General features: G+C 44.8%; 1 protein-coding gene across 2 annotated transcripts in view; it reads right to left on the reverse strand.

Annotated features, from left to right (window-relative positions):
* Nucleotides 1-27,757, reverse strand: part of SNX29 (sorting nexin 29) — a 543,934-nt gene that overhangs the window by 482,382 nt on the left and 33,795 nt on the right. For both annotated transcript variants that reach the window (XM_082858190.1, XM_082858191.1), the window contains one exon: nt 18,565-18,689. In XM_082858190.1, the coding sequence (XP_082714316.1) occupies nt 18,565-18,689 (125 nt within the window). The remainder of the gene's footprint in view (nt 1-18,564; nt 18,690-27,757) is intronic.

Here is a 27,757-nt window from a genome sequence, read left to right on the forward strand (position 1 = left end):
GCAGGTGTGACAGGTCACGTCATTACAGGTGTGCAGGTGTGTCCTTACAGCAGAATGACCCCTGTAAGGATCTTGAAACGGGGAGATTATCCTGGGTAGTCTCTGGGGGCCTGACATAATCACAAGTGTCTTTAAAAGAGTAAGGGGGAAGGAAAGCTGATGCAGAAGAGAAGGCAGTGCCATGACCAGGGAAGCACAGCCTGGAGTGATGTGGCCACAGCCAAGGAATGCCAGAAGCCACCAGAAGCCGGAAGAGGCAAGGAACGGACCCTGCCCTGGAGCCTCCAGAAGGAACCAGTCCTGCCATCACCTTGACTTTAGCCCAGTGAAACTGACTTTGGACTTCTACCCTCTATAAGAAAATTAGTTTGTGCTGTTTTAAGCCACAAACTTTGTGGTAATTTGTTAGAGCAGCCATAAGAAATTAATACACCATCACATTGTGTGTTGTATATGTATATGTATATGTATGTATGTGTGTATATATAAATACACACACACGTAGCTTTGTATCCTGACTTGTTTCTTTTCTTGTCTAGATCATGAACATTTTCCTGTAACATGTAAAGATCTCTGAGAACGTGATTTTTGATAGCTCCCCAGTTAAACACAATTTATTTCAGGACTGTTGGGAACATAATATAATGCCAATTTTCCCTGTATAATGCTTTGAACATCGCTGTATATAACTCACTGTCCTTGTTTCTAGTTCCTTAGGGGAGATTTCCATAGGTCTGAGCAGATTTAAGGCTGTAAGGAAAGCTAAGAAGTTTGTTTTTATCCATAAAATAGTCATCGTGTCGCCTCACATCCTGCTTTTCTTGTCTACATGCGCACAGATGTTTTTCATAGGTGTAATTCTAGTGTATACCTAATTTTGTAACCAACCTTCTTTACTTAAGGACAGTCATCAACACGTTTCAATGCTGCCAATAATAACGGCAACAACAGCGATGGCCGCTACTACTTATTGAGCATTAACTACGTGCCAGCCATTGCACCCAACACTTTCCATCCGACCTCAGTCCTCACAACCACCAAGGCCATCTCCACGTCAAAGACAAGGCTGAGGCCCAGACAAGTGAAGTAACTGGCCCAGTGACACACGGTTATAAGTGGTACAGCAGAAAGGGACCTCAGAGCTGTCTCCCTGAAAACCACTTCATCACACTGCCTTGCAAAGTGAGGGGCGCTCTGCCTCCTTGAAAAGGATCATGTTCACAACTGCTCGATATCCCGAGGGGGAAACTGCTGAGTCTCTGCTGCCAGATGGGGATTCTAATCCAGGAGCTAAATAGGCTCGGACCCCTCTGAGAAGATGACAAGAGCTTTGAACCTTCCTTCCAGAAGGATGTGAATACACACATCTCCATAAACGGGAGAGCAAGTTAATAAGCTCACTCTAAGATTGCAGTTCGGCTCAAGTAGCACAGACTGTATTCTTCCCAGTAGCCACAAGCTGGGCGAGGCTATGGGCCGCCAGGTAGACAAGAAGGACTCGTTCCTAACAAGCTTCCCGTCTAGCAGGCAGGACAACAGGCGAGGAGGTCTTCAGCGGAAGGACCCTGGGCAGGTCCCCTCAACGATGCTAAGCTTCAGACTCCTCTCCCTTAAAGTAAGCCCCAAAGTGCAGAATCACCTAGGGTTACTGGGGTAACTGGAGAAAAGGTGGGTAGAACACTGAGCATGACGTCCAGCCCATGATGACCAACCACTGTTTGCTAAATAATTATCTTTTTATCCAAGAGCATTCATGTTGTTTCCTCTTTTCCTTTTTCTGTTAACAGCATCTAAATGTGTATGTACTTATGAGTGTGTGTATGCATCTGTGTATCAAGTCAACCTCTGAAATCATTTAGAATAAACATCTCAGGAACGACTGGTAAAACCACCAGCAGGGCAGTTTACTCAGAATACCTTCTGTCTCAATCCCTAAAAGCCAAACTAATCCCCTTCCGAAACCCATTAGATCAGCCCAAACCGCACAAGTGCAAACAGCCTTCTTTCTACTGGAAGCCTCTCTCAGTATTTGGTAAGAGTACCACTCTGGGCAGGCCGGCTGACCAGCCAAAAACTTGTTTTGTAACCCACCAGACAACCACCAGTACATCCGTCACGATTCCAATCAAGTGACTCTCACCTGCATTGTCTTTCCTTAAAACTGCAGTCACCTCCCTCTGACGTGAGTACACATGACATACCTCAAAGTGTGTTTTCACCTTTCAATTTCGCAAACTGCTTACCGATACAGAATCCTTCTAAAGCCTGCCTGGGTGATGTGCTGACAATCATTATTATCCCAGCGGGGCTCCGCTTCCACTGCCAGAATTACTGTGGTCTATTTAAAGCACAGCTCACCTGCCCTTAACACTTGCAGTGTCCATAATTTAATTTGGGAATATACACTTATCTCTTGTTGCTTTAAACAGGAGGCTGATTCCAAAAGTGGGTGAGGGCTTCTGGTTCCCCCAACTCCTTAAAGCCATCTGCCGACAAGAACAAGAGCCAAGAAAGGGGCACTGAGGTGAGCTACGTAGGGGCACCTGCTGACAGAAGATGATGAAAACACGGGGCCTTTGGCAAAGCTTCTAACAGGCCTCAACTTTAATCGATGCCAAGAATTCAAGAATGCATACTTTGAGGGCAAAATCCCTGGCGCGAATTCTACTTCAGGCATTGCGTGACCTTCGGCAACATAGTTTGTCCTTCATTTTCCTCATCTGTAAAATGGGGAGAACTACCTGCCTTTGAGGTTTGCTAAGAGGGAAAAGAAATGAGACAATAAAGCATGATATGAAGTGCTTAGAACCAAGGCAGGCAAACGGCATCCCTTTCCCTTTCTTCTGGCAGCTGCACCCCTCTTTCCTAGGGGAACCGTGTTCCATTTGGTTCCCTGTGAAGTTGCTTTTAGCACTACCAAACTCTCCCTCCCACGGGGGTGGGCTGGTAACCCAAGCTGGTCAACCCCCTGGCCACAGCAGGGCGGGCGCCTCAACTTGCCTCACTCAGCACCCCCTCATCCTGGTCCTGTTTGATATTTTGTGGGACTTTTGCGTGACCTTTGCGGGATGGATTATTTTCTGTATTAACTTTGATTTTTTTAAAATATTGCATGAAAATATTATTTATCTTGATCCCTGAGCTTTTGGTGTTCCCTTAAATTCTGTGGCTGAAGTGAGTGCTTCACTGGCCTCACCCTGGACCACGGGGCCCTCCCCACAACTTCTGCCTGAAATGCTAGAAGAGAAGCCTTGTCTCCCTCCAGAACTGAAGTCAGCAAACAAAGGCCCAAGGGCCAAATTCAGCAACCCCACCCCTCTTTTTGTAAATAAAGTTTTTGTGTTTTTTAAATTTATTTTTGGCTGTGTTGGGTCTTCGTTGCTGCACGGCCTTTCTCTAGTTGGGGCAAGTGGGGGCTTCTCATGGCGGTGGCTTCTCTTGTTGTGGAGCACGGGCTCTAGGCACGCGGGCTTCAGCTGTGTGGCACGCAGGCTCAGCAGTTGTGGCTCGCGGGCTCTAGAGCACAGGCTCAGTCGTTGTGGCACACGGGCTTAGCTGCTCCGTGGCACGTGGGATCTTCCCGGACCAGGGCTAGAACCCGTGTCCCCTGCATTGCCAGGCAGATTCTTAACCACTGTGCCACCAGGGAAGACCTGTAAATAAAGTTTTACTGGAACACAGTCACGTCCATTTGTTTACAAGTCACCTGTGGCTGCTTTCCTGCTACAAAGGTAGAGCTGGGACGTTGCTACAGAAACTTATGGCCCACAAAGCCTAAAATACTTACTATCTGATCCCTTAAGGAAGTTTGCCAACCGCCGTTCTAGAAGTAGGAACTATAACTGTTGTGTAAATCTGGCGCTTCCTGGGTCCATTCCCCCAATCAGGTAGAGTGGCCCACCTGGGAAAGATGCCAACCCACAGAGAAGTGGAACTGGGAGAGACCAAGGGACAGATGTAGGGGATGCTACTCCACTGGACCCAGCTCAACCCCTAGTTTTCTTGGGTACTTCAGTCAGTAAGTGCCCTTTGGCTGTCACCTGCAGCCAGAAGAAGCCTAATGCAGGGAGCTAGGGCAGGTTCTTCAACCATCTGACAATCATTTTGGGGGCCGAGAACATGGCAGGCCCTGAGCAATGCATGCACACATTCAAGGGGTGATGGCATCCCTCAAAAATAAACACACATACAAAAGCACCGCTCAACAATAAACAGAAAACCCAACTACAAGGAGCTAGGCTCCTTGTAAACAAAGAAAGGCTTACTTTTCTTAATTACTTAGTCTGGAGGTAGACAGCTGGTTCAAAGGCTCTGTCATGGGCAGAATCTCTACCCTCTACCCTCGCTGTCTCTGAGGACTGTCTACACTCTGGGTCTCACATTCACAATTGGAGCAGAAGAAAGAGGTTAAGATACAAGTCAGTTCTTGGGAATTCCATGGTTGTCCAGCGGTTAGGACTCTGCACTTCCACTGCAGGGGGCACAGGTTCGACCCCTGGTCGGGGAACTAAGATCCCGCATGCTGCAGCGCAGTAAAAAATAAATAAATAATTTTTTAAAAAAAAAGAAGATAAAGCCAGCTCTATCACTCCCTCTTTTCAGGCAAGGATAAGTTACCCCAGAAAAGCACAAGGGAGTGGAGAACATGTCAAGACTGGCTAAATCACTCATGAGCCATGACCTAGAGAAGGACATCCCACAGCCGGAAGCAAAATCAGGGTTCTGTTAAGCCAAAGAAGAAAAGGGGAAGGGATTCTAGGCAGGAAGCTAACAGAGTCAGCCATACATCGTATCAACCATTCCAGGAACAAAAGGCAAAACCAAGTGCTTCCATATTCCAGCCTGAGACCTGGGTGAGCAGAGGTGCCCCCAAATCCCAGTCACACCCCAATCTGCAGGAGCCCGACTATAAGACACAAACGCAGGGGCAAAGCAGAGTTTCCAATGAGGGGCTGTGGCTCTGTCACGTGGCCATCGCCCAACCAGCTACAAGACGCCTCCTGGAACTAGAACACAGGGGCTGTGCTTTAACCGTGAAGAACACATAATTAAGACTTGTACGAAGTATGTAAACTTGGGACTTCTTTTTTTTTTCGCTTTCTTCAATTGCAGTAAAACATACATAATAAAATTTACCACTTTAACCATTTTTCAGTGTCTAATTCAGCGACATGAAGTACATTCACAAGGTCGTGCAACTATCACCACTATCCATTTCCAGAAATTTTTCATCATCCCAAACAGAAACTTCACACCCATTAAACACTAATCCCCCCATCCTCCCCTCCCACACCCCCTGGTAACCGCTGTTCCACATACTTTCTGTCTCTACAAATGTGACTATTCTAGATTCTACGTATAAGTGGAATCACACAACACGTGACCTTTTGTGACTGGCTAATTTCACTTAGCATGTTTTTAAGGTTCATCCATGTTACAGTAGGTAGCAGTACTTCATTTCTCTTTATGGCTGAATAATATTCCATTATATATAGTATACACCACACTTTGTTATCCATTCATCTGCTGATAGACATTTGAGTTGTTTCTACCTTCTGGCTCTTGTGAATAATGCTGCTATGAATATTTGTGTGCAAGTATCTGAGTCCCTGCTTTCAGTTTTTTTAGGTATGCATCTAGGAGTGGAATTGCTGGATCGTTTGGTAATTCTATGTTTAACTTTTCGAAAAACCATCAAATTATTTTCCACAGCAGCTGTATCATTTTACATTGATACTTTTTTTTTTGAGTAAAGATGGAATTGTCTTTATTTCTCTGCAACTGAAATTAACTCTGCTATTAAATTTCCTTCCAGTTAGTTTTTAAACTCCCTTCACTCAGAAAAAAACTAAAACTTGCCAGTTAAAGGTAACTTAGCCACTTCCAGTTTTTTCTTAATTGTAGTAAAATTCACTTAATATAAAATTCACCATTTTAAAGTGTACAATTCAGAACTTGATACATTTTTTAAATATTTATTTATTTAGCTGCATTGGGTCTTAGTTGTGGCACACAGGATCTTCATTGCCACTTGCAGCATGTTTAGTTGCAGCATGCAGGATCTTTTAGTTGTGGCATGTGGGATGTAGTTCCCCAACTAGGGATCGAACCTTTGCCCCCTGCACTGGGAGCGCGGAGTCTTAGCCACTGGACCACCAGCGAAGTCCCGGAACATGATACATTTTTAAAGAATGAATATAGATCCATTTTGCTGTACACCTGAAACTAAAGCAGCATTGTAAATCAACTATACCCCAATAAAAATTTTTTTTAAAAAGAATGAATAAATGCACCATGATCTGAGATGCTGGATTGCTTTGGAAGACTTCAGTAGATTTAAACCCCTACACCCCTACTGACTCTACAGAACAAGTGCCAATTATCTTGGTAGAGGTGAAAGGAGATCACAAAAATAAAGCAAGAAAAGGAGAACACATTACCACTTACTGCCCGGACGTGACTGGGCTCCCCACTACCTCTCCATTTCACCTCGTCCCACTCTCCCTGCCACTCACCCTGCAACAGCCTCACTGGTCTCCTGGCTGCTCCTCCAACCAGCCAAGCCTGCTGTACCTCAGGGCCCACCCAGCCGTGAGAACAGAAACCACACCAGCTAGGCCACTGAAGGAATTTCAAACAGGACACCTGTTACAGAGCTTTTGGAAGAGCCAGAAAGCCGAACAGGAGATAATGAGGGCACCCAGAGACAACTGACGTCAGAAGGCTGATCCACCCCTAAAGCCAGAGGAACAGAAGGTGTTCCCAGGCGGTGTAACCAGGGTTGCAGGCAACAGCTGGACTGTGCAGAGGCACCTGGGAGGAAAGTGGGGGGACGAGGAAGGCCTGACTGGCAGCCACAGGGGACCTCCAAGGACCATGAAGGAAGCACAGCCATGGCTAGAGACGCCCCCTGAAGCAGGGCTGAGAGGAAGAAATATTCCAGCTCCCTTCTTCCTCTCACCTGCTGACCATATCACCACCTCCCACTGAAATGATGGGCAAGGGGACCCGGGAAATAGAGTTTGCAGGGCAAGGGCAGGGAGTCAACTTGAGAGCAAACAAGAGACTGACTGCTACACGCTTTTGAACCTGTTGAACCGCCTGCGATTCCTTCCCCCAATAACAGGATGGCTAATTCCTTCGTTTCCTTAGGTCTCTATTCAAATGTCCCCATGAAGAGGTGTCTCTGACCACTCTACAGAGAAGAGGAAAAGCTCCACCGTGGTAGACTGCTAGCTGCTCATCCAAATCTATCCTCTCTTCCACCTGAATCTGCAGACTGACTACACATCGCAGCCTGCTCTGCAGGGGCCAGGTGACTCTCAGGTGCCACTACTCCCTGGCATCCTTCACCAGCCCGATTCACTCATGTCTGTCAGCTGTCTGGCCCCTGTGATCATCTGAAGGCTGAGTTCCCAGCTCTAACACCTCAACAGAGCGCACCTGGCCTTCACCCACGTGACACAAGGGCCTATGGTACCTCCTTTATGAACAAGTGGGAACTTTCTCCACCATTCTAAAACCTGCGCCCTGTTTCCTTTTAGGGGTGTACTCCATCCTCTGCGCAAGAGCCACTTTCATGCTGACAGAAGCGAAGCAAAGTACCCATGACACCAACAGGCTGGATGATAACTCAAAACTGACAACGCCGAAGCCAGGTCTGAGTCTTAATTTACAGGACATCAAGATTAAACACCTGGAACTTCCCTGGTGGCGCAGTGGTTAAGAATCCGCCTGCCGATGCAGGGGACACGGGTTCAAGCCCTGGTCCAGGAAGATCCCACATGCTGCGGAGCAACTAAGCCCGTGTGTCACAACTACTGAGCCTGCGCTCTAGAGCCTGTGCGCCACAACTACTACTGAAGCCCGCGCACCTAGAGCCTCTGCTCTGCAACAAAGACAAGCTACCGCAATGAGAAATCCTTGCACCGAACAAAGAGTAGCTTCTGCTCGCCGCAGCTAGAGGAAGCCCACACACAGCAACAACAACAAAAAAAACCAACGCAGCCAAAAATAAATTCATTCATTTAAAAAAAAAAAAAAAGATTAAATACCTCTGAAACAGCCAGAGGTCCCCTTCGGCCAAGAGGCATCAGTCTGGCTACAACAAATCCTAATATGCTGGGACAGTTTCATCCCCCTTAATAAATGGCCACTGGCCCAAGCCCTCAGCCACTCCAGCAGTCAAGAACCCTCCCAGGACCCTATGGACATTGCCCAAATCCAGTGACTCATGGGTTAACACCTCGCCGTGGGGGACAGCGCTCTGGCCCTGGCTCCCTCCCTAAGACCAGCACTTCCCCACCAGCTGCTGAACATTTTTATCGCCACCCTGGACATCTTCTCTGCCCCTTTGGCAGACATCCTCCCAACTCTCTTTCACCAGAACTAGCTGATTTTCAAGTTAGCGAATTCAACAGAGAAACACAAAGAGGGAACTGAAAACATGATAGGGATGGGAGGGTGAGGGAGTGGACTTCCCTTCACGATCAAAAGGATGGGCCTGGGGTCCTCCTGGCACATGCAGCTTCCTCTGCAATCAATTTTCTACAGAAATGAAACTGTTACCCAAGGTACCCTGGTGAAGCAAAATATAAATTCCAATTTCAGTTAAATGCAATCAACCACTTTCAGAAATCCCCCCTGAGGATCAAGGAAGTAGGTTTCTCTAATTTTACAGTTGGGGCTATATTAATACTAATACCACCTGCTTTCAACTGTGAGGATGTACAGACGGAAGGGGGCGGGGTTTGGCATCCCAGGAGAACGAGCAGCATGACCTGACATCTGGGTCCTCGAGTCATTATTCTGAATGTAGTTGCAGGCTCCTTGCCATACACTGGAGCTACAAATGTGAGCAAGGATGGACCCAGTCCCTGACCACCGAGAGAGGGAGACAAGAAAACGGTGGTGCCACACAGAGGTCTGGTGAGAAGAGGACTCAGGACCATTGCAGGGTGGGGGAGGGTCATCACCGATCGGAGGGGCACCATCCAGCTGAACTGGTAGGGAGCTCATGAAATGACTTTAGAGAGAAATCTGAAACTTCAAGAGACAATAGATCAAAACCAGGATGAGGGCTTCCCTGGTGGCGCAGTGGTTGAGAGTCCGCCTGCCGATGCAGGGGACACGGGTTCGCGCCCCGGTCCGGGAAGATCCCACATGCTGCGGAGCGGCTGGGCCCGTGAGCCATGGCTGCTGAGCCTGTGCGTCCGGAGCCTGTGCTCTGCAGCGGGAGAGGCCACAACAGTGAGAGGCCCGCGTACCGCAAAAAAAAACAAAACAAAACAACAACAACAACAAAAAACAGGATGAGACACCACTTCACACCCATTTGAGTAGCTATTATCAAAAACACAAAAAATTAAACGTGTTGGTGAGGATGTGGAGAAATTGGAACCCTTGTGCATTGCTGGTGGGAATTTAAAATGGAGCACCCCGGGCTTCCCTGGTGGTGCAATGGTTAAGAATCCGCCTGCCAATGCAGGGGACACGGGTTCGAGCCCTGGTCTGGGAAGATCCCACATGCCACGGAGCAACTAAGTCCGGACGCCACAACTACCGAGCCTGCGCTCTAGAGCCTGCAAGACACAACTACTGAACCCCGCGTGCCTAGAGCCTATGCTCGGCAACAAGAGAAGCCACCACAATGAGAAGCCTGAGCACAGCAACGAAGAGTAGCCCCCACTCACCACAACTAGAGAAAGCCCGTGCACAGCAACAAAGACCCAACACAGCCAAAAATAAATAAATAAAATAAATAAATTTTTTAAAAATTAAAAATAAAATAAAATGGAGCACCCAGTACAGAAAACTATATGGTGGTTCTTCAAAGAATTAAACATAGAATTACTGTATGATCCAAAAATTCCACTTCCGAGTATGTAACCAGAAGAATTGAAAGCAGGGACTCGAACAGTTATTTGTACACCCATGTTCGTAGCCGCACTTTTCACGATAGCCAATAAGTGGAAGCAACCCAGGTGTCCATCGACAGATGAGTGGATAAACAAAGGTGGTCTATCCATACAATGGAATAGTATCCAACCTTAAAAAGGATGCATGACTTGAAGAAATTATGCTAAATGAAATAAGCCAAATACAAGAGGACAAATATTGTATGATTCTACTTACATGAAGTACCTAAAGTAATCAAATTTATAGAGACATAAAGCAGAGTGGTGGTTGTCAGGGGCTAGTGGGAGGAGAAAATGGGGCGTTATTATTTAATGGGGGCAGGGTTTCTATTTGGGAAAATGAAAAGGTTCTGGAGATGGATGGTGTGAAGGTTGTACAATGTGAATGTACTTTTATGCCTTTGAACTGTACATTTAAAAATGGTTAAAATGGTCATTTTTATGTTATGTATACTTTATGACAATTTTTAAAAGAGAGGGAGGAAAAAATAGAAGTTTGAGCGGTTGTGTGGGAAGGAGGAGGAGGAGGCTGAGAGGAAGCCCGAGGCTGGTCAGGGGACCTGGGTGAAGGGCAGAGCCATTCACTAAGCAAGGAACACAGGAGCAAACATGGGGGTGCGATAGGGATGAGAATTCAGTCATGCAGACCTTGACAAGCCCATGGTACATCCAAACAGCGACACCCAAGAGGAAGACCAGGAGTGATCTGCGGGAGGGGTAACTAAGAGTAATCGACCCACAGAGAGCAATTTTCACCGAGGAATTCAGACAGTACGTGTAGAAACAGGAGTCAACAACAGAATCTGAGGATAAATAATATTTAATGTTTGAGGGTGTAGAAGGGATATGCCAGGAAGGATCTGCAAAGAAGTAGAAAGTATGCCCAGAGGTTGTGGCATTACAGAAGAGAGGGGGAGACAAAGTGTCAAGGTCAGAGGTGCCAAAAGGCTGCTGAACAGATAAGGAAAGTTACAGTTAAATTTTACAAGACAGGCACCTCAATAATAAATGTGCCTCTGGTATGTTCTGAATCATGCCTACCACCTTGTAATAGACTGCCGACACATAACCTGATGATGATATTTTAGTGATTAACAAGAACATCAAACTCCAAGGTTATGCCATTGAAATGCCACTTCTATAATCGGAATGTGTCCCCTCAAAATTCATCTCTTGAAATTCTAACCCACAAAGATGATAGTATTAGTAGATGGGGCCTTTGGGTGGACCCTTAGGCGATGAGGGTGGAGCCCTCATGAACGGGATTAGTGCCCTGATAAAAGAGGCTCCTTCCACCATGTGAAGACACAGCAAGAAGGCACAGGCTATGAGCTAGGAAAAGGAAGTACTCTGGAGTGATCCTGGTTTCAGGTACCTCGGGAATCATGAAATATAGTACTATGCACATTGGATGATGCCCTTCCCTCCAACCAAAAGGTATTTATTGAACATATTTTTACTAAAGAACCCATATACTTCTAGACACCATGCTAGGAGCTAGAAAGTCAGGAGGCCAGACAGTCTCAGTCACAACTCTGCCTGAAAGCAGCCCTAGGCACTAAGTAGATGAATGTTTGTGGCTGTGTTCCAATAAAACTTTATTTACAAAATAGGTGGTAGGACATAGTTTGCTGAGCTCTGCTCTGAGTGCTCCTAACTTACTCAATACTTGCGGCTTGGACTTCCCTGGTGGTCCAGTGGGTAAGACTCCGTGCTCCCAATGCAGGGGGCCCGGGTTCGATCCTTGGTTGCGGAACTAGATCCCGCATGCATGTCGCAACTAAGAGTCTTCATGCCACAACTAAAGATCCCACATGCCACAACTAAGAAGTCCGCATGCCACAACTAAGAGTCCACATGAAGCAACTAAGACCCAGCACAGCCAAAATAAATAAATAATAAAATGTTGCTTAATTTACTCATGAGTTCAAATGGGGGAAGGGGGTCACAATCTTTCAGACAGCCCTCTTTCTGGAAACAATACGCCATTATAAATAAAAGTAGGAGCTTCAGAATCACAATCATGTAGGCCTGCCTGAGTAGAAATCCCAGCTCTGCCACTTTTTAACTCTGGAACATTAAGGAAATTATTTCATTTCTTTGAGCCTCATTTTCTTCACCTGTAAAATGGGAACACTGTTACTGACTATGCATAATCATTTTAGCAGTAAAGTGGAACAATGGGCGTGAATGGTCTAACAAATCCCCTGGGTCACAAGAGCTGCTCAATATGAGTCACTAGCAAACACTAAGAAAGCCAAACCTGTGGTTCACTGAAAAGAGCAGAAAACACCCAAGTGTCATTTCCAGGATGAATGTGCTAATCACATTGTTCCTCCCATTTCTGGAGCATAGGTCTCTTTCTTTTTTTAAGTTGTCTTGCTTTTCTCTATTGTTTAAGTTAGGATGATTTTGGATGCAAGTAAAAAGAAATCCAACTCAAAATGCCTTAAAATATTAGGGAACTAATTATCTCACATAACATTAAGTCCAGAGGTAGGGCAGTTCCAGAGTTGGTTAATTCAGTAGCTCAGTGACATTATCAGGGTCCAAGTACTTTCCATCTTTCTGAGCTGCCATCCTGAATGTACCGGCTTTCATCTTCAGACTTGGTCCCGCCTCATGGTCACAACATCACTGCCATAGCTCCAAATATCACAGTCTCACAAAACAACCGAAGGTCATAACATAAGACTTCTTGTGTCTCTGTTTAAACAGCAAGAAGCTTTCTCAGAAGCCCCTCAGCAGACCTTTCCTTTTGGTCAGAACTGCATCACATGTCTATTCCTAAACCAACTACTGGCAGGCTGGAAATTATTATGGCTGGCCTGATCTGAACCAGATTTACTCCTCCTGTGGTTAGCCTCAGGCCTGAAGCTCATGGCTACCCAGCATCAGAACAAAACCAGAGTTCTATTAGCAAGAAAGAAGGGACAGAACTGCTGGCTGGGGAATAACCAGTGTCGGCTGTAATGATTCACGCTACCTTGCATAACTGGAATGGAAAGGTTAAACAAACTGCAGGACAGGCTCGGAAAATGCAGGCTCCCACCTCACCACCGGCAAATCAACTGTGCAGATAAATCCAGTCACTTGTCAAAAGTCAGAGGAAACGGCTCTACCGGGCACAGTGGGCTCTCACTTCTGGGGTCTGAATTCTAAAGAAGACACACCAGGTGACCTTATTCTAAACTTCTCTGGGTCCTGCGTAACTCAACTAACTGGACGATCTATCCAAAGGGATTGCAGTTTGGGATGGACACTGTTTCCCATGCCCGCCAAGACGGCATAACTGCTGAGCTGGCAGCATAACTGCTTAGAATGATGTTTTACCTTACCAACATTTCACAGGTCAGGGATGTTTGGGTAAAAACCTCCCAAGTCAAAAACAAAAAGAGGGGCTTCCCTGGTGGCGCAGTGGTTGAGAGTCCGCCTGCCGATGCAGGGGTCATAGGTTCGTGCCCTGGTCCGGGAAGATCCCACATGCCGCGGAGCGGCTAGGCCCATGAGCCATGGCCGCTGAGCCTGTGCGTCCGGAGCCTGTGCTCTGCAACGGGAGAGGCCACAACAGTGAGAGGCTGCGTAACACACACACAAAAAAAGAAACCTGAATACCAAGCTAAAATCGAAAACAAACAATACAAAACCACGTAACAGACAGCAAACTAGGGAATGGGGGATGTATGTGGGTACTGATTAAAATCATCACAAAAACTGAAGGAAAACTGCCTGCAAACTCCCTTTCCCAGGCTACAGTTGACCTCAGAAGGAAAAGCTGGTACCTGATTTATAGAAAAGTAACAGAAGATGGTCATGCACAGAGGGGGCACATCTGGCCACCGGAAAAGGCACAAGCTGAAAGCATCACTCCAAGGGTCCACTGTCGGCTGTGAAAGATTAGCTTGAACCAGACCAACTCCCCCACGAAAAAAACAGCAACTGAAAATGCCAGCCTTTTTTTTTTTTTTTTTAATTAAAGCAAAACTGAAGGACTAGGAGCTCTGCAAAGGCAAGAAAGACAGGAGGAACTCAGATCCCAAAGAGAAGGGAAGTCGACAGACATGACTCCTGTCTATAGGGCCTTATTTTGCCCTAAGGCTTTTCCCAACTACAGAGCTTCTCTGATGAGAAGTTAAGTGGAGCTTTCAGAATTCCCACAGGGTCTTTAAAAAAAAAAAAAATTAGAGTTCGGGACCTGCAGATGAGGAAGGGCACTGGAAAACACCTCAGGGATTCAGCTGTGTACTGGACTGAATAGTGCCCCCCAAAATTCGTGTCCACCTGGAACCCCAGAATGGGACTTTATTTGGGGAAAGCCTCTTTGCAGGTGTAATTTATTGAGATGAGGTCATACTGGACCTAATCTAACACAACTGGTGTCCTTCTAAGGAGAGGAGGGGACACAGAGAGACATGGACACAGAGGAAAGAAGGCCATGTGAAGAGAGGGGCCAAGACTAGAGTGATAAAGCTACAAGCCAAGGAATGGCAGGGACTGCTAACAAGCACCAGAAGCTAGGAACACACCCTCCCCTCAGAGCCTTCCAGAAGGAACCAACTCTGCCGACACCTAGATTTTGGACTCCTGGCCTCCAGACTGTGAAAAAGTCAATTTCTCTCTGTTGTTTTAAGCCACCCGGGGTGTGCAAATTTGCTGTGGCAACTCCAGGAAACTGATATAAGCTGGAAACCCCGAAGAACTACATCCTAGAAATACATCAGGCATCACAAATGCTAAAGGCCAGGTGTGAACTGGCTTGATCCCTTGACTGGATTAAACTGATCTCCCTCTACCCTAACTGTCTGGAAGCAACAGTAAATCCTCTCTGAAAAAAGATACCATCATTCCAAACTTCAAATCATCTCTACGATTCTTCATACACAACATCTGGCATTCAGTCGAAAATACCAGATACATGCGAAGACAAGAATGTATTCAAAATCAAGACAAAAACAAGAAATAAGGGCCTTTTGGCTACAGGCCAGTGAGGTTAACAAATCCTCTCCCCAAAAAGCAACTATACAACTGAACAAAATTGACAAAAACAACGGTTTTAGCACTCTAGAAACTGGCTTCAAAGGCTTACAACTTGAGAGGTGTTTACCCTTGAAAACTGCTGAATTTCCCATTTGAACAGTGGGAACAATAATGACAGTACAACAATAAATGGCAACCGACATTCTGTCTCAAGTGTCGGGGCGACAGGGAGGGGTGGAGACTGTGGTGACCTGGAGTACTTTTGCCCCACCTACAAAGGGCAGGGGTGCTGGGCTCCAAACAAAGTCACAGTAAATGTAGGCCCAGAGTCACAGATCCTCAAGTTTAAGAAAATCTAGAAATCTATATTTCAACATAAAATCTCATAATTTTTAAATGTTGGCAACCTTAAAAAAAAAGTTTTTTTAATATGCTGTGCAAGGGCACCAGTTTCCAAACTCAGTCCTACAGGCTCCCTAACCGCAGACAACCAAATGCAGTCATGCCCCTGGCAGACTCTCAGTATTATCTACTGTATTGTGATTTTCAACAATGTCATTTTTTTTCAGTCATTACTCTGAAGTTCAGCTTTTCTCTCTTCATCTAGAAACAGAGCTAATGAAACAGGCTTGTGGATTAATTCACCGTTATTCATTCTCTCCTGTCACTTTCAATTCAGTTCACTGAGTTACAGTGGTCTACAGAGGGGCAATAATGGGCATCAGGCCTGCTGCCAGGGGAGGTGGGGAGCGGGGAAGGGCCAGGAACTTCTTGACATCAGTCTGACCTGGGTTGGAATCCTCAGCTCTGCCCATTTACCAGCCATGGGAACTTGGGCCACGTATTAACTTACTTGAGGCTCAGTGTCATCATCTGAAAAGTAAAGACACCATCACCTATGCTGGAATGTTACTGGCATGTTAACATCACGCACCAGCTCGGGCAGCCCAGTACCAAGGCCTCAAGCCCCCACCACAACCCTGCGAGGCGGATCCCGTTATCACCCTTAGTTTACACACGAGGAAACAGAAGCTCAGAGAGGAGGTGTCCCAGAGAGCTCATGTGTGACAAGTCGCTGAGCGGGGATTTCAACCCTGCCATCCGATCGCCAAGCTACATAGAGGGCCCAGCCCAGCAGCCAGCAGAGACAAGGGAGCAGAGCAACGCTCATTCCCGTCGGATCCTTCTCTTCAGACTTCATTTTATTCATTCTGCATGGCAAGGTCATTCCAATGGCTTTAAGAACAACCATAAGAAGTCATTGATCTTATCTTTTCCAACTCTGAGCAGCTGAAGAAACACCTGCCCCCTCTCTCGTGAGGTTTTTAATCAAACATTCAAGGGCAGGAAAGAGGTTTTAATCAGCCAAGGACCATCCTACACCCGTGAATGGTTAATGAACGCTGCCAACAATGATGACACAAGCCCTCGGCAACTACTCCAGAGCTAAGCTAGTTTGGTCTTTCCTTTGCTTCTAATTGGCCAGGAGGCTGCCCAGCACACCCTCCTCGACAAAAGCAAAGCCAGAGACTGCTCATCAGTCTCTTCAGGATGCAAGTGTAGAAATCATGCTAAGATGCAGGGAGACAGCAAGAAGGTGAAGGCTGGCGATGTCTTGCGAACGTGTAGGTGCTTCTGTGATTATCAGGGCCAAGTAACAAAAAGATAAGAATTCTAGTCTGGATGGGAATAGGCAGAGCCATTCTTCATGGTTAAAAGGTCAGAGCCTCGGGCTTCTCTGGTGGTGCAGTGGTTGAGAGTCCGCCTGCCGATACAGGGGACACGGGTTTGTGCCCCGGTCCAGGAAGATCCCACATGCCGTGGAGCAGCTGGGCCCGTGAGCCATGGCCGCTGGGCCTGTGCGTCCGGAGCCTGTGCTCCGCAACGGAAGAGGCCACAACAGTGAGAGGCCCATGTACTGCAAAAAAAAAAAAAGGGTCAGAGCCTCAAGAAAGAGAAAGAGATTAAAAGTTTAAAGGGTGTTTGGGAGAAGAAGGTAGCCGGTTAAACATTTATTGGGGGGGCGGGTCTATGAACTGAAGTAGGTGCTTCACATGAGAGTCTCACTGAAGCCCCCTGACAGCCTGGCAGGGAGACCAGATGCTCTGCCTTTACAGGTGCAAACAATGAAGGCACAGAGGGGCATTTTCCCAGGGTCATGCCAGACTTACCCTCAGAGTCTGACTCCAAAGCCAGGGCTGCCTCTGCCATGCCCAGCAGCTGCCCAGAGCCTGGTGGTCTATTCCACACCAGCTCCTCTGAGGTAGCTGCCCCACAGACAGGTAAGAAGGAAATGAGAAGAAACACAAGGGCCCAGCAAGCCAAGGAGGACTCTCGGAAAAGCCATGTCCTCAAACAGCCATCAACCAGCCCTACGGCATCCCCACACAGAGGCTCAGGGAAGCATCCTGTACATAAAATGTCACCGAGACGACTGAGGCTGACATCCGAGGTGGCCAAGGCAGCTGGCTGTGGTTTCTACGAGGACTGAGGCCCTTGACACCGGCTCTTCTCTGAACTGGCCCCCTATGTCCCTGACTTTTAAGGAAGGGACCTGGGAACACAGAAGAGAAATCAACGATGACAGGAATCCCTCTTGCAGCCATCCCCTGACCCCAACAGGACCCACATTCATTTCTGAAAATGAGCAACCGGTGAGATGAACAGGGATGAAAGATCTGCTGAAGGGGTGAGAGAAAAGGGAAAGGAGACACGCCAACATGAGAGGGAAAGGCAAAGGGTTCGCTTCAGTGGGCAGAGAATTTCCACAAACACCTCTACCAAACACGGTGAGCACGGATTTTCTGCTGTGAAAGGAGGTGAACTAGCAAAAGGTGACACATTTTACTCAGCAGTGACACTGATAGCACAGTAACAAGAAGGATTTGGGAATTCAGGGCGGCAGCCACAAGCAGGGTCTGAAAGAACCTGCTCTTTTAAATGTGCGAGTGGGGTGGAACACAGGATGTTGTTTATATGACATGACACACTTCAAAGTTCAGATCCAAAGCAAACCGCTTCAGACAGATCACATCTGTACCACAGAGAAGAGAGATGAAGGTCCCCACCACTCACAGGGCTACTGTGTGAACTGAGCGAGTTAATTTATATAAAAGACTAACAAAGTGCTAGGCTAGCACCAAGTACCCATGCGTGTTGAATTATTATTAGTAGCATTATCCCTGTCATCAGAGACACAGCAGCACAGGACAAGGGAAATGCTGTGACAATGTTAAAATGGATGGCAGCAGAACTATAAGCTCAGAGACCTGCCTGGTTTCTGCTGCTGTTATTGAAGACAGATTTAATTATGAAATGCCGCGCTATCCTTGTGCATAAAGTTAGAACAGATTATTAGTTTCACAGCAATTGCCACACCATGTCGGTGAGATAAGCACCCTAGCTGCAGGTCCCCCAAGCCCCTCGGAGACCACAACACATGGCTCTGAGAATTCTGCACAAAGGCTGACTTCATTTAAATTAAGAAACCAGACAACACCCTAACTGACTGAAAGTAAGACATCCTTACCACGGATTTCTGCACCACCACGTGCCACTGGCCCCCACCAGTCCCGCACGATGATTGCCTTGCCCGCTATTAAAAAATAAACACAAATTAAAAGAACAAGAGAAAGGAACATCCTCCGGGATGCATCAGGCCGAGCAGTACCTGTTTCGGTTTTGCTGGAGAAGCCTGCTGCCTGTTTGATCGCGGCTGCTGTTAGTGCTAATCCTCGACTCCTCTTCAAGCCATGCTGCAGGACGGCCTCAAACTGGGCACACAGACAGGTTACCCTGCGAGAGAACCAATGATTCATCAATCCACCCTGTGAAGGCAGAGAAACAACAGGGCGGCCCTGGCATCTCCAGGGAGCTGGTGAGGGTACACACTAGACACCTGGTTTTACAGACAGGTAACTGACATGGAACTGACTCCACACCCATCTCCATTCATGTTCATTTCACATAACTTAGGGAAGCCCCGCACAGTCTAGCCAAGTTCATCAGACTGGTGAAAGCACAGTAACAATTCACAAGAAACAAGGGGAAATGGAACTGGTGCCAGCCAGCAGGGGAAAAGAAAAAAAAAAAAGCCAATTTAAAAACAAATCAGTTCTGTGGGGGGAGGGGTTGGGTGTTAATTGTATCCAATTCACAAGTTTCAACTCTCATTCATATCATGTCCTTTATGAAACAAGATTATCTTTTAAGAGATTGAATTCACCAGCCTGCCAAATTGGAAACACTCTGTAATTTCATGGCCTGTTACATATCCTAAAAAATAATATGAATTCTGATTCCTGTCCTTTATTTTGTTGTAAGAGATTACATTGTGAAGTCAGATCCGGAGTTGATGGAATTGTCAATTAAGTTACAATTACTGTGCATTTAACTGAATTGATTTATCAGTAACCAAAGAAATGGGAGATTCAGGAACATGTTCACAGAGAGATGAGGTCACAGCAACTACACTCAATTCTTAACAATCCTCACAGGGATCCTGGGCCCCCAGCCCAATTGGGTCTGTGGACTTCAGAGACCCTTCCAATCATTCATGCAACAAATGTTAAGAAATCCTGAACTTCTCCTATGTGCCAGGCACTGTTCTAGGCTCTGAGGATGTGAAGGTGGGAGTGAGACAGAAAAGGTCTCTGCCTCACCACATTTCCATGGTTCTAGCAGGGGAAGATACACAAACAAATAAGCTAACCAGACCATATCAGTTGATGAGAACTTTGAAGAAAATAAAACAGGATGAGGTGGCAGGTGGAGCCAGGGCAAGAACAGGCTTAGATTCTGTGGCCCGAATGGAGGTAAGCTTATGACCTGGATATGACAAGAGGCAGCAGGCTGGGCAGACAGACCCAGTGCAAAGACCCTGCGGCCACCACCATCTGGCTCATCCTTGCGTAACTGCAGGCATTTCCTGCTCCACCCACCCCCACACCTGTAGTTATAATACTACAAGTGTCTATCACTCTGTGGGTGGTAAAACGTCTTCACATCCATGATCTCACTAGCTCCTCCCATCAACATTATGATATGGTTGAGGCAGGTATTATTATCTCCATTTTACACGTCAAGAAACTGAGGCTTAGAGACATTTAAGAGACAGTACCTAGTAAGTACATAATTAGCAGCAACATGGGTACTCCAGCCCTACCCACCCCCATGCTGATCCAAGGTAGTTTCCACTACACCCCATGCCACCAAGACAAACATGCTTTATTCTAAGACAAAAGTCAACTCCCTCCCATATGCCACCTTTACTCAAGTCTTCTGTCTACACCAGAAAACGCTAACCCAGCATCAGCAAATACACAGCACACGAATATTTATCCTCTAGTCTGTGCCCATCACAGACATCACTAATCCATCCCAGAATTCTAGGCTACTACTGCCAATGATCAAAGTTAGCCCTCCAGGAGTTTGGGGGAGAATGGATACATGTATACGTATGGCTGAGTCACTTTGCTGTGCACCTGAAACTATCACATTGTTAATCGGTTATACCCCAATATAAAATAAAAACTTTTAAAAAAAAAGTTCGTCCTCCACAGGAAGGAGCCCTACCTGGCATCCCAAACTGAACTTGTCCTCAACTACACTATTTGGTTTCCAACTCCTACCTTGTCCTCCTGGCTCCCCTGCACCTAGCTCACTCAGTGCCTGGAACACAGTGTGTGCTCCGTAAATACTTTTTCAGTGGATAGGTAAAAAGGTGATTAACCTTGAACCCTGGGTCCCAGAATACTCCCTCACATTGATACAACCCTTTTTGCTGTGGCAGATGTCACTCTTAAATATTAGATGTGCATATGCTAGTCTCTCTGCATATCCACACAGGCACACATCTGAGGGCTACCTGAAAGCTGGGACACCCGCCAAAACTATCTAATCCCACAGGAACCAAAAGCAAGGCATAGCAAAACGGAGCCTGACCAGGGCCCTGTTTCAGGGTGGGGTGGGGAGGAGGGCAAAAACCTTGGTCTGTGTTTAGAGTTCTCCATAATAAACCACATCTTTAAACGAATCATCCGCAAATACAATGATTAACCCAACAATCCCCATCGGTTTGTTTGGCTCCAGTGCACAAGTCAGTAACTGCCCCACCAACTCTATAATAACATCTGGCCCCTAAGGGGAATGGAATACAGGTGAACAACACAAACCCAGTCCCCAAGGTTCGCTTACATCAGCAGCATTACCTTCCAGATGCACATAGGTCACAATCAACCCAACACAGCAGAAAACCCAGGTGGGCGTTAGTCCTATAATTAGTTTATTATGATGCCTGCCTTGCTGAAGGCCATTCTACTTAACACCCTTTCCATGTCCCCTTTTCACCTCCCCATTTGACCTGAGCTTATATTTACAGGTCATTCAAGACTTAGCTCAAGGGTCCCCTCCTCCAGGAAGCCTTCCTGAGTAAGCTTCCTCATGCTGAGCTTCCTTCTGCTGCAGCACTTGGTCAACCTCTGTTAATAATCTGCTTTCCACAGCTGTCTCCTCTTGCTAACTTGAGTTTCCAGAGAGCAAGAATCACGCCTCATTCACCTTAGTGGCGACAGCACCTAGCACAATGCCTGCCATCTGTGGTATATGTGACCAATATGGTCCCTCCCCCCGAAGAACTCAGAACATGGACTTTATGTATACTTAGGTGAGAGATGCATCTCAGGAGATCTTGTATAATCTGGAATCCAAATCCAGGTCAGTTAAGACTAGGGAACCAAGGGACTTCCCTGGTGGTCCAGTGGGTAGGACTCTGTGCTCCCAATGCAGGGGGCCCAGGTTCAATCCCTGGTCAGGGAACTAGATCCCACATGCATGCCACAACTAGGAGTCCACATGCTGCAACTAAGAAGTCCACATGCCGCAACTAAAAGATCCTGCATGCTGCAACTAAGACCTGGTGCTGCCAAAATTAATTAATTAATTAATAATAATAATAAATAAAAAATTTTTTTAAAAGACTAGGGAACCAAGGAGAACACACTGGTCCAACTACATGAATGTAAGCCCTTCAGCTTGTAGTGGGCACGCTCTGGGCACTGATTTATAATCATGTCACCTGAAGATTTTCCATTTCTTCTCACCTTGACTCAGGCATATGATACTTTCTGCAAAAATGAAAGGGGCACCTGCTTTCATGGAGCTCATCATTTTCTCAGGTCAGTCTCTCCTGTTTCCCAGAATGCTCTCTGCTGAGTGCTCTCTGACACGCGGCAGGGGAGGGGAGGCGGTGGGAGGATTGGCTGCCTCCACGGCATTTTCTCACACCTAACTTCTACTGTCAGTTAATGAATTGGCCATGTTCTTAATTTAAGCAGGGCACTTAACAGTGAATGTTTTAATTTTTTAAAAAAGCACCAGCCAAGAAAATCACTTCAAGTTTTTATGCATATAGCTGTTTACCAGATGAATGGATAAATAAAATGTGGTATATCGACACAATGGACTACTATTCAGCAATAAAAAGGAATAAAGTACTGACACAAGGATGAGCCTTGAAAATACCATGCTAAGGGAAAGACGTCACACCCAAAAGCCATACGTTGCATGATTCCATGAAATGTCGAGAAAAGGTAAATACATAGAAACTGCAAGTAGATTAGTGTCGCCTACGGCTGAAATCAGGAATTAACTGTAAACTGGCACAAGGGAACTCTCTGGGGCAATGAAAATGTTCTGAACCTGAATTGTGGTGATGGTTACATAACTCTATAAATGTACTTTAAAAAAAAATCACTGCATTGTACACGTACAAGGAGTAGATTTTTATGGTAAGTAAATTAGACTTCAGTTAAGCTGTTTTAAAAAAACCTGCCCTCGAGGTGCCCGGGAAAAGCTTGCTGAAGGAGTTAACGAGTGGAAAATGAAATAACCTCCTCCTGCTGACTTTAAAACTCTCTCACCCCGGCCGGCACAGCTGGATATTGCACGAGCTTAACTGGTTTGCTGCTAAAATTCTGCAAGCACTGGTTTTCCTCAGCTGTGTCCTAAATTTCAAGACCGCTTAACCTGCCACATTAATCTATAATAAGAATCCTAAGAATCCTGTACTTTTTTATGGCAAATGTTAGACATTTATGGCAAATGTGAGACAGAAAGGATCAGCAATGAAAGCTGCATTTTAAGAACTGCATCAAATTAACCTCCTAACAGCATAATTTCAAATTGATCCTTTCACTATGTTACAGCTTTACTAGAACATTTTGGTGAAAAGTACAATCATGAAAATGGATTGGATCATCCTCGTGTGGAAAGCTCCCATGTCACCTAGAACGGAGTCGACTGTACCCATAAAAACGGGCCATTAACAGCATTAGCCATACCTCGGATTTAAGACAGTACAATCATCAACTAAGACAGTACAATCATCAACTACAGCAAGGCCATCACATGACAGTCATTTGAAATGGGCCATGCCCTACATTTATGTATTATAAATTTCAGAAAGGTTCACATCCTTTAACTGCTGAATTCTACTGGCAGAAATCAATCCTCAGTTGTAATCTACAAGTCAGATAAAGATTTAAGAATGAAAATATTCAAAACATTATTTACAACTGTGGAAAGTTAAAAACACAAAGATTTGACACTTGGGGAATTGGTTAAACGATAATACAACACAAAATCGAATGCCATTTAGCCCTTATTTACCAAGAGCTTATAATGATAAGCCAACAGGTTTATTACATAAAATGAAAAATAAGCAGGGTACAAAACTGTATATTAAGTATGTTTTCAACTATGCTAAAAAAACACAAAAAAATCTGAAGGGGATTATGTGAAAAATTAAGAGCAACTTGGTAAAATAATTACTGTTGATGTCTTTCTTGCCTCTATGCTTTTCTGACTTAGCTTTTTTTTCTAAAACAAGCATTTAAAAAGTATTCATGTCTCAAGAACCAGAAATATTGCTACCTTGAGCTAAAAAGAATCAAAAAATATGGCATCAAAGTTATGGTGAGAGGGCTTCCCTGGTGGTGCAGTGGTTGAGAGTCCGCCTGCCAATGCAGGGGACAGGGGTTCGTGCCCTGGTCCAGGAAGATCCCACATGCCGCAGAGCGGCTAGCCCCGTGAGCCATGGCCGCTGAGCCTGCACGTCTGAAGCCTGTGCTTCGCAGCGGGAGAGGCCACAACAGTGAGAGGCCCACATACCGCAAAAAAAAAAAAAAAAGGGAAAGAAAAAGTTATGGTGAGAAATAAAACATGCAACTATTAAAATGCTTACTGGAAACATGAAATGGCATTTTTTTTTAAAGCTCGGATTATAATGTTAAGTGAAAAAAAGCATATCTACAAAAAGATATAAAAAAGTTTCTAACCCACAAATTTAAAATATTGCAATAAAAGAAACTGTAACATTAAAAGTTGATTTTTTTTAAGTCAACAAAATGGTGGAGGCAAACTACATTCACAACAGTAACAACAGTAAAATAAATCATATTTTTAATAAGAAAGACACGTCCTATATGAAGAAAAACATTCTTAAAGGGTGTAAAGCTCAAAATAAATAGAAATATTGTTTTCCTAAATGGGAAGATTTATTAAAATAAAAATGTTAATTCTTCCCAAATTAATGTGTAGATTTAATACAATTCCAATACTAATCACAGGAAGGACTTGGCCTAGTGTCATTTTGGGTACAGAGATAAACAAATTGATGAAGCAGTATAGAGAATCGCCCTCCAAAAGTCCAAATGAATATGGATATATTTTGTATATAATAATGGTAGCACTTCAACTCAGATGGGCAAGAATGGGCTATTTAACCAGTGGCACTGACCCAAGTGGTTATAGGGCTGAAAGAAAATAAAAATAAACTTCTGTCTCAAACCATCACAGAGCTAAATTCCAGATGGGTTAAGATCAAAAAAATATATAAGTGGAGAAAAAATGATAGAGAAAAATACAGAAGAACCTCAGGACAGAATACTCTCAAAGCAAAATTTTATTAAAGGTTCATAGAATTAACCACATAAAATGTTTAAATTTCAACACGGCAAAAGATATAAATATGGTAAAACAATAAATGATAGACCGGAGAAAATATGTACAGCACACAACTGAAAAAAATTAAGGGCCATAGTACACGAAGAGCTTCCACAAATGGACAAAAAAAAGCCATGCAACTCAAAAAATTAAAAGACTATTATTAAAGAAGGTGAACCAACAAACCATGAAGGGAGGAAATACAGTTGGCCAATAAACATAGAAAAAGATATTCAGTCTCACTAGTGACCAGGAAAGTGTCACAGATACTAAGATATCAACTTAGGACTATCAATTTCAAACCAGTCACAGACCTAGCAAGAGTGCATGTAAATGGGTACTGCTGATTGGAATATAAACGTGAATTCCTACATCCTTCTGCAAAGAGACCAGGCAGTACAATTTTTTTAAATGCCTGCACCCTTTGACCCAGCAATCCTACGTCTAGGAATTTATCCTATAAAAATAAAAGCACTACTAATTAGAAAATGAGCAAAAACCATGAACAGATATTTCACCAGAGGATACACACGTATAAGAACAGGAAAATACATCCAACGTCATTAGCCATTGGGGAAATGCACGTTAACACTACAGTGAGATATGTCTACACACCTATAGGGATGGCCAAAATAGAAAATCATGAGAGTACTAAATGCTGACAAGAATGCAGAGAAACTGGATCACTCACACGTTGCTGGTGGGAACGTAAATGGCACAGCCAGTCTGGAAAACAGTCGGCAGTTTCTTATAAAACTAAATATGCAAATATCATACAACCCAGCAATTGTACTCTTGAGTACTTATCTCAGAGAAATGAAAACTTATGTTCACACAAACAACCTGTACATAAATGTTTATAGCAGCATTATTTCCAGTAGCCAAAAACTGAAAACAACACAGATATTCTTCAAAGAATAAACAGATTGTGGTATATCCAGACCACGGAATACTACTCAGCAATAAAAAGAAACACACTACGGATACATACAACAATCTGGATGACTCTCAAGGAAATTACCCTGAGGGAAAAAAAAAAACCCAATCCCAAAAATTACACACTGTATGATTCCACTTACATAACATTCTTGGAATGACGAAATTATAGAAATGGAGAACAGATTGGTAGTTGCCAGGAGTTAGGGATGGGGAGGGAGGGGACAGGAGGGAGGTGGGCATAGTTATAAAAAAGCAACAGGAGGAACCCTGTGGTGATGAAACCATTCTGTATCTTGACTGTGGTGGGGGACACATGAACCTACAGAGTGATAAAACTGCACAGAACTAAACACACACACACACAAATAAGTATAAGTAAAACTAGCGAAATTTGAAATGCCGGCCTAGAATTTTACAAGATGTGACCACTGGGGAAAACTGGGTAAAGGGTAAATGGGATCTTTCTACATTATTTCTTACAACTGCATGTGAATCTATAATTATCTCAAAATTAAAAGTTGAAATAGGGCTTCCCTGGTGGCACAGTGGTTAAGAATCCACCTGCTAATGCAGGAGACATGGGTTCGAGCCCTGGGCCAGGAAGATCCCACATGCCACAGAGCAACTAAGCCCGTGCACCACAACTACTGAGCCTGCGCTCTACAGCCTGCGAGCCACAACTACTGAGCCCACGTGTTACAACTACTGAAGCCTGCGCACCTAGAGCCCATGCTCCACAGCAAGAGAAGCCACCGCAATGAGAAGCCCACACACTGCAACAAGGACCCAACGCAGCCAAAAATAAATAAAATAAATTTATTTTTTTAAGTTGAAATAAACAATTAAATATAAAAGCATTAGTAGGCAAAGACATACATATACACAAATATTTTTATTGCGGCATTGTTATAATAGTAAAAGCAGAAACAAAACTAGACACAACCTGAACGTCCATTAACAGGAAAACAGTAAATAAGTTACGGCACCTCCACACTACAAAATATTATGTAGAAATTTTAAAAGAATGAGATGCCAAACCTAAACAACCTAGAAGCACCTTTCTTCCCCACATTTTAAGGTCTCGGAAGTCCAAGCGTGCCTCATAATTGATGAAATTATCCAATTAAATCTGGCACTAGTTTTTCTTTCTTAATTACACATAAAGAAGCCATGGATGGTAGGCTGCACCATTACGTTACCTAGGGACCTGAAACAATGTCCATAATACATGGCCAAGTTATTTAAAAAAAAAAAAAAAAGCAAGTTGCAGTGTCATATAAATGGTATGATTCTCATTTGAAGGAGGAGGGAGAGAAAGAGGAAGAGGACTGGGCTTCCATAAGCCTGTCCTCTCAATTATTTGCATCATCTACCATCAGACGGGTAGACTTAAGCATCCTTGAAAATTCAGGCAAACTCATCTAGAGCAAGGATAATGAGGGCTGGGGTTAAGGCTGGGCTCCTCCTCCTCAGCGTGACGGCACCAGCGTACAAGGCTCTCTCCCACTCCTTGCTGTGCCAGGGGTGCTGGGACCAGTGCATCAGATCAGCGCAGGGCTCTCAATTAGCCCTCCGTGCTTTGGCCTAGAGCACCCTCTCTCTGTGCTAAGTAAATGGAACGAAAGTAAATTGCAGCCCAGAGATAATGAGCCAAAAAGATCTCTGAGAAAGGTGGCAGCCACCTAGAAGAAACCAAAATTGGTTTTAGTTTTATCTCAGAAACCCTACAGAGATAAATTCCAGATGGATCAAAGGCTTAACTGTACACATTAAAAATCTTGTAAGTAAATGTAAAAGACCACATGCATACTCTTAAAACACTGAAAACACAGAAACTGGTAGGTTGGTATATGGAATCAGTAAAAAGACATTTAACCATGTAAAAATTTTTAAATGTAGTATTGTAATAGATACTATTACCT

This window comes from Leucopleurus acutus (genome assembly GCF_964270905.1).
Source record: "Leucopleurus acutus genome assembly, chromosome: 16".
In the NCBI taxonomy this organism is placed as follows: domain Eukaryota; kingdom Metazoa; phylum Chordata; class Mammalia; order Artiodactyla; family Delphinidae; genus Leucopleurus; species Leucopleurus acutus.